The sequence below is a fragment of the Gadus morhua genome, chromosome 15, assembly GCF_902167405.1.
Source record: "Gadus morhua chromosome 15, gadMor3.0, whole genome shotgun sequence".
NCBI classification, from domain to species: domain Eukaryota; kingdom Metazoa; phylum Chordata; class Actinopteri; order Gadiformes; family Gadidae; genus Gadus; species Gadus morhua.
The window spans coordinates 12,001,204-12,019,920 of NC_044062.1; the positions used below are offsets into that span (position 1 = coordinate 12,001,204).

The 18,717-nt window shown below is 47.0% G+C and overlaps 1 protein-coding gene across 20 annotated transcripts in view; it reads left to right on the forward strand.

Annotated features, from left to right (window-relative positions):
• Positions 1-18,717, forward strand: part of kcnma1a (potassium large conductance calcium-activated channel, subfamily M, alpha member 1a) — a 150,162-nt gene that overhangs the window by 116,451 nt on the left and 14,994 nt on the right. For 7 of the 20 annotated variants that reach the window (XM_030378373.1, XM_030378372.1, XM_030378377.1 and 4 more), the window contains 6 exons: positions 1,708-1,801; positions 7,512-7,638; positions 8,955-9,179; positions 10,355-10,547; positions 15,707-15,820; positions 17,439-17,522. In XM_030378373.1, the coding sequence (XP_030234233.1) occupies positions 1,708-1,801; positions 7,512-7,638; positions 8,955-9,179; positions 10,355-10,547; positions 15,707-15,820; positions 17,439-17,522 (837 nt within the window). The remainder of the gene's footprint in view (positions 1-1,707; positions 1,802-7,511; positions 7,639-8,954; positions 9,180-10,354; positions 10,548-15,706; positions 15,821-17,438; positions 17,523-18,717) is intronic. The other 13 variants (XM_030378392.1, XM_030378374.1, XM_030378383.1 and 10 more) reach the window with 3 other exon arrangements.

Consider the following 18,717-nt stretch of genomic DNA (forward strand, 5'->3'; position numbering starts at 1 on the left):
CTCAAACTTGATATTGATTTTTAGCAACTGAAGATCAAATAAACTGAGTGCTTCCTTGCTCATAAAAAAAAATCATAATTTGAATAAACAGCTCTAGAACTGATGACTATAATAATGTCATATTCCTTCTCTCAGTGAGATCAGATCAGTGAAAGCAGAAGTAAACATGTACTGTGTTGTTTGTTCGAGGAGTCACGGCTTGCTATGCACACTTGTGATGCAGGTTTTTTTCACTACTAATCTCATGCTGCGTGCCATTGATTTCTTACCAAAGGACTAATAGGACGCTCTAAAATGACAGGGCCAGTGAGCAGAGATCGTCACATGTGTCAGACAGAGAGACGGCGCTAGAGTGAGAGCTCTGGGTGGCTAGACTCTCTCGCTCTTGAAGCGCAGGGACAGTGCAGTGAAGATCAGACACGTCCAGTCACATGCAGAGCTAGTCAGCCCGGCTCTCACTGATCTAAAAAACAACAACAACATTCACTTTAATTTGTATTTTCTTATTGTTCTTATTGTCCTTCAACCCGGACGATGAATCTCTGACGGGAAAACAGATTTGAAGTATTAAAAATACATTGTTGTGTGGCAGCAGAAGCTAAACGCCACAAACGTGTCTACCGATAAAAAAACCCGGCAACAAGACATATATTTAATCTTACATGAGCTTCTGTACCTCATACATATTTCAAGTTCAGTTTTTGTGAGGCTAGTTTTGACCCTCTTCTCTATGGGCTGGAAGGCTGAGCTGCTGAGCCTGCTGCTTTCAATATTCATGGCCTCACTAATCCATCGCCACCCCTCGGCGCGCTGTTTGCATTTAGCTAAGTCCGCCATGTTGGGGAGGCCTGTTCGTGTGTGTGGTTGTGTGCTAAGCTTTTCTCACAGCATGGAGGGAGACCTGTAGAAGAGCCATCATAGTGGAGAGTGGTATGGGTTTTGGCCATACATGCATTAATATACAGTTGATCTCCATGTTCAAAAACAAAAACCTCACCAGAAAACCATCATCTTCATCGTCTTGCTCACCGTTCATCGCTTTGGTTCCTCATCGCCAACAGATGATGACGGTGTGCTCACTCACACACACATGGTATTTATTGGCTTAGGTACGCGGGATCACTGTGTCGTAGCGGACTGCTACAAGTCCAGCCACGCCTTAGACATTTACTAGTTTACCTTTACTTGCTGACAAATTGAGAATCACTCTAGATTCTAGAAGCATCTATTAGCTCGAGGCTATGGGCAGATGAACCGCAGCCCAGAAAACACAAACAGGAAAAGAAGAGGCTTGAGATGGTAGCCTTGGTTAATGTTTCAAGGCCTTTTATTTGGTTTTTCTCCTGTTTTTCTCTTTGATTAATTTAATTGTACTTACCTATTAACATTTGTATTTTTTTTTATCTATATCATTTCTGGAGGTGTTCTCTCACATTTAATATCAATTTAATATTCTCACATTTTGGTTGTTAATTGTTTATCTTTTTATTTGAATTTACCAAGCCTGTTACTTGTGACTTATTTTTCTCTCTGTATAACAGGTCCCCTCTCTCTCTCTCTGTCTCTGTCTCTCTCTCTCTCTCTCTCTCTCTCTCTCTCTCTCTCTCTCTCTCTCTCTCTCTCTCTCTCTCTCTCTCTCTTTCTCTCTCCTGCAACCCCCCCCTCTCTCCTGTGTATGTGTCTGATATACTCTGTCTGTGTCTGCAGTTGAGGACGAGCACCCGTCAACTCTCTCGCCCAAAAAAAAGCAGCGCAACGGAGGCATGCGCAACTCCCCCAACTGCTCTCCCAAGATGATGAGGTAAGACGCCATCTTTCATACCCCCCCCCACCCCCAGCCTCCAGCCTTCAACCAGTGAGTGAAAGAAACTCTGAGACACACACACACAGGGGTTTGAGTAGCGGTGGTGGTGTGGGTGTGTGTGAGTGAGCGATACTTCAGAGACAGATGCTGCTGCCGGTTGGAATTGTAGTGAGTGGGATGACTTGATGAGAGGGGGGCAAATGAGGAATGGGAGAGAGAGAGAGAGAGAGAGAGAGAGAGAGAGAGAGAGAGAGAGAGAGAGAGAGAGAGAGAGAGAGAGAGAGAGAGAGAGAGAGAGAGAGAGAGAGAGAGAGAGAGAGAAAGAGAAAGAGAAAGAGAAAGAGAAAGAGAGAGAGAGAGAGAGAGAGAGAGACGGGTTTGGTGAGGAGGAGTGAGGGTGAAATTGGTGTGGTTGGGGGGGGGGGGGGGGGGGGGGGGGGATGGGGGGGCTTGGCTGTTCAGGATGGCATGCTGTCAGCGGGTAATGACAGCGCTGAGAGAATATTCGTGTCATGAGAGAAAAGGGGAGCTGCCAGCCAGGAGTCGTTTGAAAACTCCTCTGGCTTTAAAGTTCCAGCTGTCACCACCTCCGGGCGGGTCCACATGTACTCCTTAAACAATGCTGGCACTAATGACGCCCCCGACCAATCAGAACACCGGGGCTCTGCCCGTAGGCTACTCTTTCTCTCTCCCCCTCTGCCTATTGTAGAGGCAGAGACCCCTTGTGAGAGGAGAACCCGTTCGCTGGTCCGCATGTAGCCTCGCCACAATCACACATGAACTCCCACTTTACCTTTGCTTTTATCCTGTCCGCCAGAGTTAAATTGCCGTTAATTGATTTTGAAAGCTAAAAAGGCTCGGGTTTGCTTGTGCTCCCGTGGCACGGCGCGGCGAGTTAGTACGCGGGGAAAGGGCACGTTCTTGGTAGCCATAGTTACACAGGATGTACCGGATGAGACAGGTGTACACAAGCAGCGGCGTGTCAGGTCGCGTGTTCTCAGAGCCCCAGTGAGTCGAACGGAAAGGCCTTATGTTTTATGAATACTTGCAGAGAAATTAGACCTAAACCGAATGCCGTGTCGGAGTTCTTTTCTCCCCGTCACACGATACTCTTGTTGTCACTCGTGTTCCTTGTCTTGTGTGCGTGAACTGTGTATTTTTTGCCAAGCATAGCCTTTAGAAACCCAAAAGCCAAATGTTATTTTTACAAATATAATGCTAATATTAAGATTAGTATCACTGTATACACAATATTACATTTTGTGTGTATTAGAGTATCATATTTGTAAAACTATAGTACAACTTTTTGATAACACACTTTTCTACACAGTGTGTTTCTTTTTCGGGGCTTGTTTTTATTGTTGCAATGTTCCCCTTTACACGTTCTTTGTCAGTTCTTTGTTGGTGTTGCTAGCCTCCTCCCCCAGGATAGGCTTCTGCTCTCCTCCTCCTCCTCCTCCTCCTACTCCTCCTACTGTATGTACTTTGACCACAGACCCCGTGTTCATCCGTCCTCCACTGCCACTCTTGCCCCCAGCCTCTGCCTCTGTTCTGCAAAGCTAAAGAAAACAACAACTGGAAAACTCCAAACAATTTAATAAGCCCCTCACACTTGCCAAACCATTAGTCCAGCGTAGAGCGCCTGTACCCTTTAGTCAAGTGTGCAACAGCACAACATTCGACATGCCCTTGTTCAGAGGGGAATAAAACTGTAATATATTAGGTATTGGCATTGGCAAATCTCCAGCTGACTTGCAGCTTCTGCGGCTCACAAGGTCTTGTTCGGTTCTTCAGCCGCTTAACTTAAAGCGCAGAACCTTTCTTCTCCCCTCTCTATGCCTAAGAGATGGTCCCCTGTTTTCCGCCATAATGTATGCGTCTCGTCTTTGATCTCGGAGAGATAATAATTCTTTGGAGTTTTTTTTTTTCTTTCCTCTTTCTCAAAAAACGCTTCAAAGTGGTGTCAAAGTTTTTTCTCTGCTTCAGGGTGGGAGGGGTTGTGGGGGGGAGGCGGTCTGTATTCAGATAGCTCCTGGGTACAGTATGACAGCCCCCTCTGTTAAAAGTGTAGGTGTATATATATATATCATTTTTTTTTATTTTCCTCGTAGACTTAGCCCTCAGCAAAACATCAAATTACCCCTCTCAGTGCCCAAGCCCCTCCTCTTTCCTTCCCAGCTGCCCCAGTCAACATATAACACTGTATATATTAAAGAGTTCTGCAGTTACAAGGTGTATTTTATGCACAATGAAAAGTGATTGTTTGAGGTAGCCTTAGGGAAGCCTTCTTCTACAAGAAGAAGAAAGAAAGACCCGAGTGTTTGGGGGGGGGTGTAGCAAGAGCGCTAGCGAGCTAGCAAGCTACAGAACGCATATACCATATCAAGTGCAGGGTTTTTGTGTGTGTGTGTGTGTGTGTCTGTGTATGTGCAGGACGTGCAGCCTGAAGGCCTTTGTAAATAAATAATGATCAACAGATTGGCTGTGGGTTTTTGAAAAGCATGCCTTTGTCAGTTTGCATGATGGGGAAAATTTTCAAAGCGCAAGGCTGCCTCACAGCCTGGCAGATAGAGGGGAGGGGAGGGGAGGGGTGTGTGTGTGTGTGTGTGTGTGTGTGTGTGTGTGTGTGTGTGTGTGTGTGTGTGTGTGTGTGTGTGTGTGTGTGTGTGTGTGTGTGTGTGTGTGTGTGTGTGTGTGTGTGTGTGTGTGTGTGTGTGTTTTGGGGGGGTGGGTGGTACGGAGATACAGAGGAATAACTCATCGCTGGTTGAAATACACAATGAGGCAGAGAGGCAAGAAGATAGAATTAAGGCACGAACGACAGATAAAATATATGTCCTTGGTCATGAGGAGGTATTTACTATTATTATAATGTGAAAACATTAAACGCCTACAAAATATTACGACTTTTTTCGTAGAATGTCTAAAGTTGACTTTTGTCTCTCTTATCTTCTGTGTGTGTGTGTGTGTGTGTGTGTGTGTGTGTGTGTGTGTGTGTGTGTGTGTGTGTGTGTGTGTGTGTGTGTGTGTGTGTGTGTGAGTGAGAATATGTGTGGGCGAGCATGCATGGGTGTGCATTCATGTGTGACTGTGTTGTTTTCATCAGCCAATCAGTCCCTCCCTAAGGGATAACAATTAAGACAGGTCACTGCATTAACATGGAGCCTCCACACTGGCGTGGCATTCTCCCTGGAATCAACACCCAGCTCCCAGCGTCTTTCCATGGCTTAGCGGCCACACAGTCCTCTGGCTGATGTGCCCGGGGTGTGGCACAGCAACGGCAAATGTCTTGTCTGCAACCCCAGACCTCAAACCACCCACAGGGCTGCAAGTATAGTTCAATACAGGGAGGAGAGAGAGGAGAGGGGAGTCGAGGAGAGGAGGGGAGGGAAGTCTAGGAGAGGAGGGCAGTAGGAGAGAGTGAGGACAGAGGAGCGTAGGAGCTGATAGGAGAAGAGGAGGAGGGGGGAGAGGAGAGGAGGAAAGGAGAGGGAATGAGTGGATGGGAGAGAGGGCAGGAGAAACGGGGAGGAGAGAAAATGATATGAGGCAAGGGGAGGTGAGGAGAGTATTGGCAAGGAGATGAGACAAGGGGGGGGAGGAGGAGGTGTTCCTGGCCCGTGACAGTCTGCCAGTCACTTTGCTGACAGCTCTGTGAAAGATAGCTGTCTTGGCAACGAGACAGACAGAGAGAAAGAGAGAGAGAGGTAGGGACAACGAGAGGGAGGGAGACAGACAGACAGAGAGAGAGAGAGGGAGCGAGACAGAGGCAGAGAGAGGGACCGAGACAGAGGGAGAGGGAGAGGTAGACGAGTGAGTGGCCTACAGAGTGAGATAGAGAGGCGGGGGAGGGAGGGAGGGAGAGGGAGAGGGAGAGGGAGAGAGAGAGAGAGAGAGGGAGAGGGTGAGAGGGAGAGAGAGAGAGAGAGAGAGAGAGAGAGAGAGAGAGAGAGAGAGAGAGAGAGAGAGAGAGAGAGAGAGAGAGAGAGGGGGTTAGAGTGTGGCAGGCGAGGCAGCCCTGCTTGCCTGCATGTGCCAGTCACAATGAGATGCAGGGGAGGGGAGGAGCAACGAAAGGAAGAGAGGATGGGGGAGGAGAGGGGGAGAGAGGAGGGAAGAGGGGAGGAGGAGAGGCGGGAAGGGGAGCAGGGTAGGTTGACGTGACGGGAGCCCTCCGACTTGAGTGATTGGCGCTCCACTCGCGTCAGGATGAAAGATCGGGAGCGGGTGTAAAAACACTAAACTCTGTCAGCGTTATTATCACCGCCACCGACTGATTTCCTCCTCGCACCCCAGGGTAGGGGAGAGTGTAGATGGATGTAGGAATGAACGATCGGACAGACGGGATGTGGAGGGGGGATAGAATAGAGAGGTACTGAAAAGAACGATTTATGACTGATAGATGGAGGGAGGGGAGTTAATTGACAGTTTAGAAAAAAACTTTTTTTTCTTGCATCAAAATGCAGTGTAAAGGAGGAGATGACACCAAAGGCATGTCAATGTGACAGTGTTGGCAGCGGAAAGAGAGAGTGATATTAAGACAGATGCATGTCAATTTTCTGGGAGCGGGTGAAAATTCTCTCTTCCTCTCATATTACTCAAACGTCAATCACGCCGCGTTCCCTCCGTCTTTTTTACTTTTTGTGTGTTTTGAATAAAATATATATATTTTCATGTAATGTAGGATAACAATCCTCAACACACAAAGGCTCTTTGCCAAAAACGAAGGGTTAGTTTCTACGGTTACTGTAGATCCTAACGGTTTCGTGTAAAGTTTTAGCTTTTCTGTTGCCTTGCCAAAAACTAACTCTGTGGGGAGTTCTGTAGTCTTGTAGAATAAACGCAAACCACAGGAGACTCTCTAAGACAGTTGTGGCAGGGTAAGTTCTATTTCTCTTCAATTTTTCGGTCAGTGTACGAACAGATCAACTCAACAGCCCGATGCGGAAGATTAGCCCGTTTGGTTGTGACGCGCTGTTGAATCATTAATGACCCGCCGTTGGGGGGCGAAAAACCGAAATGTGATTGGACAAATTCCTGAAATATTTAAAGTACGAGCTTGTCGGAGCCTCTTTACTGTTGGAGACGCGTGGCGTCAGGCCTCGGGGAGAAGAGCTGGTAAAAAGCTGGTAATTGGTGCCCTGGTAGTTGTCATATCATTCTGGTGATATGTAGCGCCCGCTCACAAGCCTTGCTAGTCTCTCTGCCAACCACTCCCCCACACACACTGACACCTGGCACCCCTTCACCTGACCACCCTACTGACATCAACCGTTTACACCCCAGTGGACAATTTATAAACAATGAGGGGAAAGTGGGGAGGGATTCAGTATGAGTTGCTTTTGAATGGGAACGTACAATAACCATTAGTTAAACAGAACCAGATGCGCATGAAGAAACGGGCTAAATGATAACCGGCTTAGTGCCTTCCCTAATTCTTCCATCAAGCAAGTAGTGGCTAGGGTTTTTGCCCCCAAGCTGAAAGATACAGGGTTGATCCCACAATGTCTGCATCCCAACTTGTAGTCATTATAGCAACATGATGTCACGTACCGTCTCCTTAATGACGTCTATCTGAAATCACAGTGATTTACTTTTGATAAAAGCGTTTCCTCATGGGTTGCGACTGCCCCACTCGTTAACACTTAGTGTTTTGATAAACACTTTTTGCGTTGTCTAACGTCCTTCATCGCACCTTTTCCCACAGCAGACACGACCCGCTGCTCATCCCCGGGAACGAGCAGATCGAGAACATGGACATGAGCGTGAAGAAGTACGACTCCACGGGCATGTTCCACTGGTGCCCCTCCAAGGAGATCGAGAAGGTCATCCTGGTGAGTGTGTGTGGCGGCGGTGGCACTTACTTAGCTGTGCTAGCTGCCTGCCCCAGGGACTCCACTGCCCTGCTAACTGCCTGCCCAGCAGATGATCGACATTAGCCTCTTTGGCACAACTCTGGCATGTTTTCCAGCAACGTAATCGATGTGCACGGTCCCTGTCAAAAGATACTCAAAATTTAAATAAGAAGCTTGAGGTTTAGACTTTGATTTCGATAACACGCGTACATACATAGATACACTGGGTCAGACAGAGAGATAATATAATCAGATCATGGCCAACGGCAGTCCTGATCAGGGGGGGTGGGTTGCTAAGATCTAAGGTCCTTCCCTGGTTCCGATCAATAACGTTAAACAATCGATAACTAATATGTACTGACACTTTCTCTCATTGCTTCGCCGTTGTTTCAAGGTGAGTGGGAATGCTTTTTTTTTTTTTTTATATACTCTGTACAGCGAATAGTTACTGCTACACTTCAAGGCATGTGTTTGGGATTTGAGAAGGGAGCTTAAAGGGCCTGTTTGGGTGTGGGAGTTGTGTATGTGTGTGTGTTTCAAGGAAAATAACAGTGTGTGTGCGCGTGTTTGTGTTGCTGAGATAGATGAGGAGAGAGAAGTTTGTGAAGCTGTAATTAGCAACATTCCCATTTGGAAAGATAAAATGTAACTTTGATAGTGCTGGAAGATCACATTGGTGTAATGTTTTATTAACAAAACTTGATTTGACTTGAAAGGGATTTTTTTCTTTTTAGTGTTGGACAGAAATCCATGTGTTGATTTTCAAAGATATTGGATATCAGTAATAGTGGTGCAGCACCTTACAAAACCCTTGAGAGCCATACACAACATTGCTTTATTTTTCTTCTGTATGCATTGCTGCATTCCAGAGATATATGCATGCAATATCTCAAAAACGGCATCTTTGTAGCAAATGGTTAAAATCTGCTAAAGCTCGGATATCTTTCTTCATTTCTGATTTCCTCACTTAGTATTACTGAGTACATTCTTAAATGTACGTTCACAATGTATAGTGGAGTGTACAATTGGTTGCTTGGTTAACCAACTATACATTTAAGATACATTGCATTTAGTCCAGCATACTATTCAGTACGACTGAATAGCCATGAACTATTCAACTATAAACCTGTACAACTCTTGTTTTAAATCGCATTAATCTTTTTATTTTATCTCTCCTCTTCCTCCCGACATTTCAAGCCCACACTCCTCCGTTTCTCACTATGTTTTATTGTGTTTTTCTCTCTCTCTCTCCCTCCTGTCCCCCTGTGTCTCTCTTTGTCTCTCTCTCGCTGCAGACCCGGAGCGAGGCGTCGATGACGGTCCTGAGCGGTCATGTAGTGGTCTGTATATTTGGAGATGTCACGTCCGCTTTGGTGGGGCTGCGAAACCTGGTGATGCCTCTGAGAGCCAGCAACTTTCACTATCACGAGCTCAAGCCCATCGTGTTTGTGGGCTCACTGGACTACCTGCGCAGGGAGTGGGAGACCTTACACAACTTCCCAAAGGTCTCCATATTGCCCGTGAGTTTACATCGGGACATATATTGCGTTTCTTGGCTCCTTTATGTTTTTTTTAAAGGTTTACGTTTTAATTTAAGGTTCACTTAAAAGTGCTGGAGCAGGGTTTGAGAGTTGTAAAAAAACAAACGGCAGAAAGCAAGATTTTGAAACTAAACCTCCCAAAAGAAACAAATATTCTCACGCAGCATTTTCATAGCTGACAGTATTTCTATCAATTGATAGCTGAATAGTATCTGTTAAATTTCACCAACCAACCTTTTAACACCTTGGTACAGTTGCTTAATATTCTTTTGTATTTGGAATATACTTTATCCCAAAATATCACTTCTAAGATGAATTGCCTACCCTAGCTTTAACTGTTTCTGATTCAGATTCAGATTTCTGAAGTGTTTTTTATTTCTCTCGCATGGATGGAGGGTGGTGTTGATGACTGGTGTGAGGCTAAGCGCTGAACAGTGAATGACACGGAAACATTCTGCTCTTCTACAAGGAGTGCTGTAAACTGACTACTGTGCGTTGACATTTCGGAGTTTGCGTGCACATTGTAATCCAGATGAGTTCCGTGAGTCGAACCGTCGTCGACTGTCACTTTGATTCGATCACAAATTATTTCGGGCTGAACGATCGGTTTCTATGATCGGTCCCTCTCCCTCCATGCTCTGAGGATAAATAAAAGCCCAGGCAGGGGTTCCAGTGGGCTGCAGCCCCAGTGCCAGCTGTGGACGCGGTGGCGGGCTGCCTTTAGAGCTTGTTAGGCCTGGCTTGACTGATGATCACAGAGGAGAAGCCCAAACACCGCCTTCAGCGCAAGCTAGCCTTTAGATTAGTCTGCGCCCCCCCCTACCACCCCACGGCCTGTTACATCAGCCGAATGTCATCGCCTCCGCACTGGAATACTTGTTAACTAATTTCCCAGAGCTCCACTCCGCCTCTTGCTCTTAAACTAGTTTTTCTCTCCACCCTCCACCCAGCTTGGCTGTTATTTTGTTGTGTTTTCGGGTTTGTTTTTGGTTCTTTTTTTGATGAGTTCTAATTTTTTTTGCATTTTCTCTTTGTGACACATTTTTATTTCTTCCTCCTGTATTCCTCTGCTTCTTCCTTCCTCTCTCTCTCTCTCTCTCTGTCCTTCTGTCTCTCTCCCTCTCTCTCTGTCTCGTTCTCTCTGCCTCCTGAAGGGTACTCCACTGAGCCGGGCTGATTTACGAGCTGTCAACATCAACCTCTGCGACATGTGTGTCATACTGTCGGCCAATCAGAACAACATTGACGACGTCTCGCTGCAGGACAAAGAGTGCATCCTGGCGTCGCTCAACATAAAGTCTATGCAGTTTGATGACAGTATCGGGGTCTTGCAGGCAAATTCCCAGGGTAAGAACCACCTCCCCCTCGTAGGCTTTGAATTGAAAGATTCACATTTCTTCCCGACAATTTAGAATGGCAGCGCATCTTGTGTATCCAACCACCCCAATCCCCCTATATGCCATTAGAGGAACTACATTTTAGTCTCCCCCGTGAACCCCCTATAGGCTACTAGAGGAACTACATGTAATTATCTTCCGTGAACCACATAAACCCAATTTGAGGTACTGCGTGCTACTCTCTACTAGGGATCGACCGATACAGATTTTTTAGGGCCGATACGATACCGATATTTTTTCATCAGCCTTAGCCGATACTCCGATACGCCGATACCGATATTTAGAGCCGATATTTAGAGCCGATACTGCTTTTGCTCCCTCAATCATAAAAATTACACTGATAACAAATGTTACAAGTCTCAATTTAAAAAAAGGAACATTTATTGAACTTCAATATAAAAAACAATATTTAACAAATAGTAAAAACAGGTGAGGTAAAACAAGTAAGAAAAATTAGATGAGCAATATTTAACAAATATTAAAAACAGGTGAGGTAGAACAAGTAAAAAAAAAAAAAAAAGCGAAAAAATATCGGCGAAAATCAGCCGCGTACACGTAAAAAACGCGAATATCGGCCGATAATATCGGCCGACCGATATATTGGTCGATCCCTACTCTCTACCGTGAACAACCTATAGGCCGGTAGAGGAACTATATACTAGTCTCCATCTTGAACTCCCTACAGGCCGTTAGAGGAACTACATGCTTGTAGCGTGAACCACCTAAAGGTCATTCAATGAACTACATACTACTCTACCGTAAAACCACTTTATGCATTTAGGGGAACTCTCATCCAGCAAGGATTCAGAAACAGGTGCTCACGGCTGCTGCCTGAACAGGACTCAGAGCTGATTTCCCCTAAAGAGGACAGGGTTGTGTCAGACTGGGAGAAGATTGAACTCATAGATGGGAAAAGGGGGTGGCGAGGATGGGCCTGAGAGACCAGGAAGAAGAACGGAACAGTGGGATGGATATGTCAACATGTCAAGTGGTAGTCTATCACGTATGTTTAATTTAAAATCCTTGGCAGTTAACCGATGTTATCTCTCAACTCGAACAGCTTTATTTTTACAGACACACACACATACACATGGATACACAGAAACACAAACACACGCACACACACACACACACACACACACACACACACACACACACACACACACACACACACACACACACACACACACACACACACACACACACACACACACACACACACACAGAAACAGCCAAACGCAACACTGGGCGGTGACAGCTTCATCTGAAACGCCACATTAAAGTTTTTCTTCCAACATCATTTACGGATTATTCCAGCCATGTCCTTCAGTAATTCACACGCACACACACACACACACCATGCGCAGATCCTCCTCCGCCACGATAACACTTTTTAATGATGTAATCAACGGGACCGGGCCGTTTAATGACATCGTCCCCCCTCCCCTCCCCCCCTCCCCCACCCCACCCCGTGGACCTGGTGTCTGGCGGAATGGTCTGGAACAGATTGTTGATGTTTGGAGACGAACACACGCAGCCTGGCGTCCCATCAGCCTTCATCATCATTAAGCAGCAAGCACAAATCACCACGCACGCCGAGTCAGCTGCTGCTCGTTAGTCACAGCAAAACACTCTCACACACGCAAGGCACACACGATCACACACACACACACACACAGGCAGGGACGGATGGGCATAAGGAGACGGGGTGACACTGGCGCACACGCAGACACACACTGACGCGTACAGTATATACATACAAATACACACGCTTATGTGTAGAAACGTTGGCACACGAGAACACTCATGTGCACACTTATTTACACAAATGAATAGACTTACCCATACAGTCCCCACTACCGGACACGCACAAGCACTTGTTTACACACACACATCGGAATATACGTACCCCACACACATAGACACACATAGCTGCGAGCACACACCCTAAAAAAGTCAAGCAGACACACACGTAAACACTCGCAACCGTCCCAACAACCAGCGCTTTCTCCACACTTCTCCGACGCGCTAAAATAAACAGTTTAATACCAAACGCGGTAACGGTGGCAAACAAAAACAAATAAAACACGCCTATCAGCCGAGGGTGTAGCTCCTCTGCTCCATACCCCTCTCTCCTCGCCTCTCCTCTCCTCTCGAACCCCTCCAGCACCAAAAAACAACAACACCAGCAGTGGTTATTTTTTATTCTCCACCCAGCCAGGTGTGAGTGATGCGCTGTCTATAGCAATGGCACCCCGGCCCAGTAAGCAGGGGTAAATCTGAGAACACAATGCCGCTCCGGGGACCAGTGTGCGGCTCGCGTGATGACGGACCGCTAGGCTCCCTGGGTCCCCCTCCCACGCTGGATGGATGGAGCCTATTGTTGTCAATGATTGGGTCTTACATCAACCGTCGGTTGCAGTGATAAATATTGCACTGTGGAATGTGTGCCGCGCACGTACGCGCACGTACGCGCACGAACGCGCACGAATGCGCATGTTCGCTCGCGTGCGTCTGACACATTCACAGGTGTGTAACGCCGCGCACAAACGTAGATCCAGAGGCGAGACATATGGCACACACATGGTCACGCAGACGAACACAGAGACACGCACACACACATACGAATGAACGAGGACACACACATATAAACAAGGACTCACACACACACATATGCACACGTGAATATACAAACACACAGACACACACATGAATGAACTCGGGCACGCACACATTTGCACACATGCACGTACAACCACAAACAAACACAAAGGCACACACACACACACACACACACACATACACAGTGTATCATAGGTATTGCTTTGGGGAGTCCTACCACTCAGAGATGATAACATGGAGACGGCGGGGCGGTTGAATTTAAAACAAGAAGGTGCAAATGAATAAGTAAACACGTGGCTTCCTAAGGGAGCGCTTCTCACGGTTTCGCTAGCATGTAGTCAGCCGCAGAGCAAAGCTGTGCCCGGGGGGTTTAGAGCAGGGCATGTGTAACCCAGATCTCAGATAAACCTGTCAGCTTTACATCGTGGTGGAGGGAGACCAGCTCTCTGTCTGGCTATACCCGCTCCTGTTCAGCTGCAGCTGATGGGGCCTAGACATCCATTCCCCGTTTTTTGGCGGCAAGTAAATATGATGGGTCGTCGTGTGTATTTGACAGTGAATTTGTTGTTGGAAATTGTGCAGGTTATTTTTTTATTTCAAGGATTTTCTTTTTTGTCAAAATGAGAACATAAAATTATTGATAATAGAAATAACTGAATCGTTGTAAAATATATCGAGATTGCGATGTTCAATGTGTTAATTAGAGGTCAATTGTTTCCAGTAAACACCAGACATATTTATACACAATTTAATGGATGTCTTTGCCAAACATAAAAACATATACGCATGTCTAGCATTAACATGTTAATATTGTCCCAGCATGATCAGCTTTTTTATGTAATCAACTGCCAAAAATAAATTCACCATGTATTTCCAAAAAAAACATTCGGAAAACCAGCAAACAGTTAGTGGATCAATATCCCTGTTTCCACAGTTCTTCCGGTGTAGACACAAACAGCACAGCAGTTTCACTACGACAAAAACAGGTTTTGGCATCCCCATATGCAACCATAAGAAAAGAGAAGGGATGTCGTTACAGCTAGGAACCAACACCGTCTGTCACTCCCCGGAAAGAGTAAACACGGTTATTTTTGTGGGCTCGCCAGCTCTGACGATGTTGTTGGTAAACGGGTAAACCTGTGTTTCCTGGTTTACTTTAGTGAGCGTCACACTTGACTGGTGGCGACAGTTAGTTATGTTGTGGCGTTGCGCGTTATTACGCAGGCTTACGGCCTCGTAGGGAACCTTCTTTTGGGGATTGCCTGATGCCGAGGACTTGGGGGACGCCTTTGGTATTACGAGTGTCTCTGGTAGTGTTTGTAGCGATACGCACTCACGCACGCACGCACACACGCACACACACACACACACACACACACACACACACACACACACACACACACACACACACACACACACACACACAGGCACACACACACACACACACAGACACACACACACACACACAGGAACACACACACACACACACACACAGGCACACACAACTCATTCACAAGCTTTCCAAAACTTTGTGACCTGAATATATTTCCTGCATTATGTCTGCGGGAGTCGTAGCAGGTATAAGCTGGCGTTTTTGCCGTCGTCAGCACTAAATGATGGATGTCAAAACAGTGGTGATGCATTATGCATTGTAGCATTACAGTTTTAAGGTGTTTACTTGTCACTAGGAGGAAATGCAAAAATGTGAAGTCATGTGAATTCATGCCGCTGTCACATACTCCTGTGTTTCCGAACCACGCGATGTTCAGATGAGAGGTTTTTTTCCGAGGGATCCACTTCGTCAACTTAATGGTTACAAAATGAACCACATATAAAATTCATATCTTCCCCCGGTTGAAGAGCTTTGGATGCTAAAAATGTTCCGGCTGACCGTTAAAAGCACAATATCCATTCTGTCCCCGGTCTAAAGTGTTGCCTTCCACCCCCCCTACTCCCCCCCTTCTATTTTTTTTCTGTCAATCTGCACTTTTTGAATGACACAGAAAGCACACACATCAACAACTCACCGCTGCGTAAAACAACATGCACTATGGGTAATGGCATTGACGTGCCCTCTTCTGAATAGAGTGGCATATCACTGCAGTTAACCAATGCCCCCCCCCCCATGCTATTTTCACCTGTGTACCCCATCTCGGTCCTTCACCAGAGCAAAGGAGAATGTTTCAGCTAGTAGTGCATCTTGTCATATCCCCCCCGCACTTATGTTGATCCATTGCTTTCAAAATGTCGACATCTTTTTATCCAAGGATTTGCTGGTATACATGCCATTAAGGATCAGGGAGGGGTTAGGGAATGCCTAGGTACAATGTGGACATTGAGGTTTAAACCCAGAACCCTATCTTTGAGTCAAACAAACCCCAGACTACACTACCCTACACCCTTAAAGTAAAGTAGTAGAATAGTTACACAGTAGTAGTACCCACTCTTGTTAATCTGTTAGCATTCCCTCTGTGCACCCTTCTCCAGGTTTCACGCCTCCCGGAATGGACCGGTTATCTCCAGACAGCAGTCCAGTACATGGCCTCGTCCGCCAGGCCTCCGTCACCACCGGAGCCAACATCCCCATCATCACAGAGCTAGGTAATGCCTCGCTCCGCCCTCAGCACTGCACCAACCCACACCACAGAACCTCCACTATATCAAAAAACACAAAATAAATATCGACCAGCGTCCATTATCGACACGTACACATAGCCCTCAAGTAAATATCTCAACGCTGTGCTGCCTGAAGACCTAATTCATGGTATTCGTTGCTAATACTTCCCCCCCCTCCCCCTCCTCCTCTTTCTCTACCAACTCTAAAGAGATTCCCTTCCTGGCTTTGTTGCTGTTTTTTTTATGAGTCTGAGGCGATTGCCTGGATGCTTTTATCTGCGGCGTGGCAGTTTTGACAAGACCACAGCACTTAGGACAGTGTGCGTTAACCTGGACGTCTCTGTCAGGCGTTTTCACCACTAAAGCAGATCGGCGTCTGCGATTTGTTCGCTAATGCACAGGACAAACCCGTCCTGATGGAGAGACGAGGGAAGCAGAGAAAAGATGCGAGAAGAAGCGGTAGAGTGTTAGAGAAGAGGAAAATGGGAGAAAAATGCCAGGGTTGCAAAATAGGCCCATTTATTAATAACAATGGCAGTGGTTGTAGTCCCAGTGGGAACGCAGGACTCATGAAACTTTTAGATCTCTGAGGGCTGTACTAAAACACTGGAGACTGCCTACTCTATCTCCCCTGCCCCAATTAGAGAGCAGTGGAGCGTGGGAGAGAGGGGGAGGAGGAGAGAGAGAGAGAGAGAGAGAGAGAGAGAGAGAGAGAGAGAGAGAGAGAGAGAGAGAGAGAGAGAGAGAGAGAGAGAGAGAGAGAGAGAGAGAGAGAGAACATTAGAGACTCCCTAATGTTATTTGTATCAGGGGGGTTATTTGTAACATAACCTACTGTGTAGAGACCTCCCCGACTAGTTTATCATACAATCACGCTAAACTAGACTAAACTACTGGCGTCGATTCATCACTAGCTAGCCTAGCACTCGGAAATCTCGCGCATCACTCGGGAAAACTTGTCCTGTACAAGTCGTGTTCGCCTGTTGGTGGGGGAGAATTTGCATCGCTGGTTGCCGACACAGTTGTGTACCACCCACAAGGCGCAGAAGAGAGGGAATAATATGCAGAGGAGAGACGTGCCCGCTGTGGCTCTCAGATCTCAGCGGAACCACACTTTGTACCTCCGTGTTTACAGCTCGGGTGGCCAAGCCAACCAAATCTATTCGCGTTGAAATCAAAACTGAACATTACCCCGTTCACGCCTAGGTTTGCTTGGTCAATTTTTTTTGCGCTATGCGTAACGAACAGACTCGTGTGTGTGCGTGGGTAGGGGGATGATAACACCTCACTTTATTCCCTTCTCCGCCTCCCACCGTGAACTATGTTATTGTTCTCTTTAGCGGCGCTGCTCGCTGACAGCAATGGCTTCTAAACCCACCACACGCAGTATAATCCACCACATTGTTCTTGCTGAAAACACGGAGAGCCTTGAGTGCCCTTAGACAGAGTTGAATAGCTTATCTCCCCCCCGCCCGCTTTTTTTGTTTCAAATAACCACGCCATTTCTTCCCTATGCCTCCCTCCTCCTCCAAACGCCCCCACCCCAACCCTTTCCTTCCTGGGCCCCTCCCTCCTGTTTCCTGCCTTGCTTCATTGCCATTAGCTAAACCTGGCAAACTCCAGCCATTGATTTCATTGAGTCAGGAAGCAAAATGTGGACTCAACATACACATGATAACGGAGCTGGGTAAGCCGCGCTTTCTTGTCTAACACCCCCTCGTCCTCCACCAACTCCTCGTCCTCCGTAATGCTGCTTTCATGGGCCTCGTTCAACCAGCAGCCATTTTGGTTTAATATAGGAAGTAGTTTCAATTGATATTAAGCACGTTCAAAGCCGCCATCTTGATGCCTTTTCCCCCATTGTAATATGAGGTTACTTGGTTGTTGTACTTTTGGTCAGGGAATACCAAGATAGCAGCTTTATCTTCTTCTATAGAACTTTAGAAGACCTGAATGAAAGCCTCCTATTGGTTCTAAATGCTAGCCGGGTGGGTAATTCCGCATTCGGTTAATATTTTTGGATGTAAGTCCAATTCCAAGTCCGGTTCCCTGACCCAGCTAGCGTTTAGATCCAAGATGGGTGCTCGGTGAACGAGGCCCAATCATCCATTAGATCGTTGGATCCCTCCCTTTCTCTCCGCCGTTCTCTCACCGGCTTGTTGTCTCGATTCATCTGGATGCAGTCGAGCGCCACCACCACCCCAACCCCACCGTTGCTGCCGCCCCCCCCCCCCCCCATCTGAACACTTTGAACACACGCCTACTTCTCAGTGCTCGCTCACTACCCGGGGCTTTTGATCATCCATGCAGTCTGTGAGAGCTGTGGCTGTTTCACCATGGACTCACTCACTTCTTCCACCACCACCTAGTCCACCACCACCACCTAGTCCACCACCACCACCTCCTTCACCTCGTCCTCCTTCTCCTCCTTCACCTCCTACTTCTGACCGCAGTCAGAACATTTGCATCAGCCACCTCCTTCTCCACCTCCTTCTTCACCTTTTCCCCTGGCCACAATACATTTGCATCAGACTCCTCCTTCTCCACCCTTCTCCTCCCCCTCCAGCCCCCACATCTCCTCCACCTCCTTATCTTCCTCCTTCAACTCCTCCTCCGGCACCACCTCCACCTCCTTCTCCCCCTCATCTGTCCACATCACATTTGCATCAGACTCTTCGGTCTCCACCTTCTCCTCCACCTCCTCCCCCTTCTCCAACTTCTCCTCCACCTCCTTCTATTCGTCCCTCAACTCCTCCTCCACCACCTCCACCTCCTTCTCCTCCTCCTATGACCCCAGCACATTTGAATCAGGCTCCTCCCTCTCCTCCACCTCCTTCTATTCCTTCTTCATCTCCTCCACCCCCTCCACCTCCTTCTCCCAC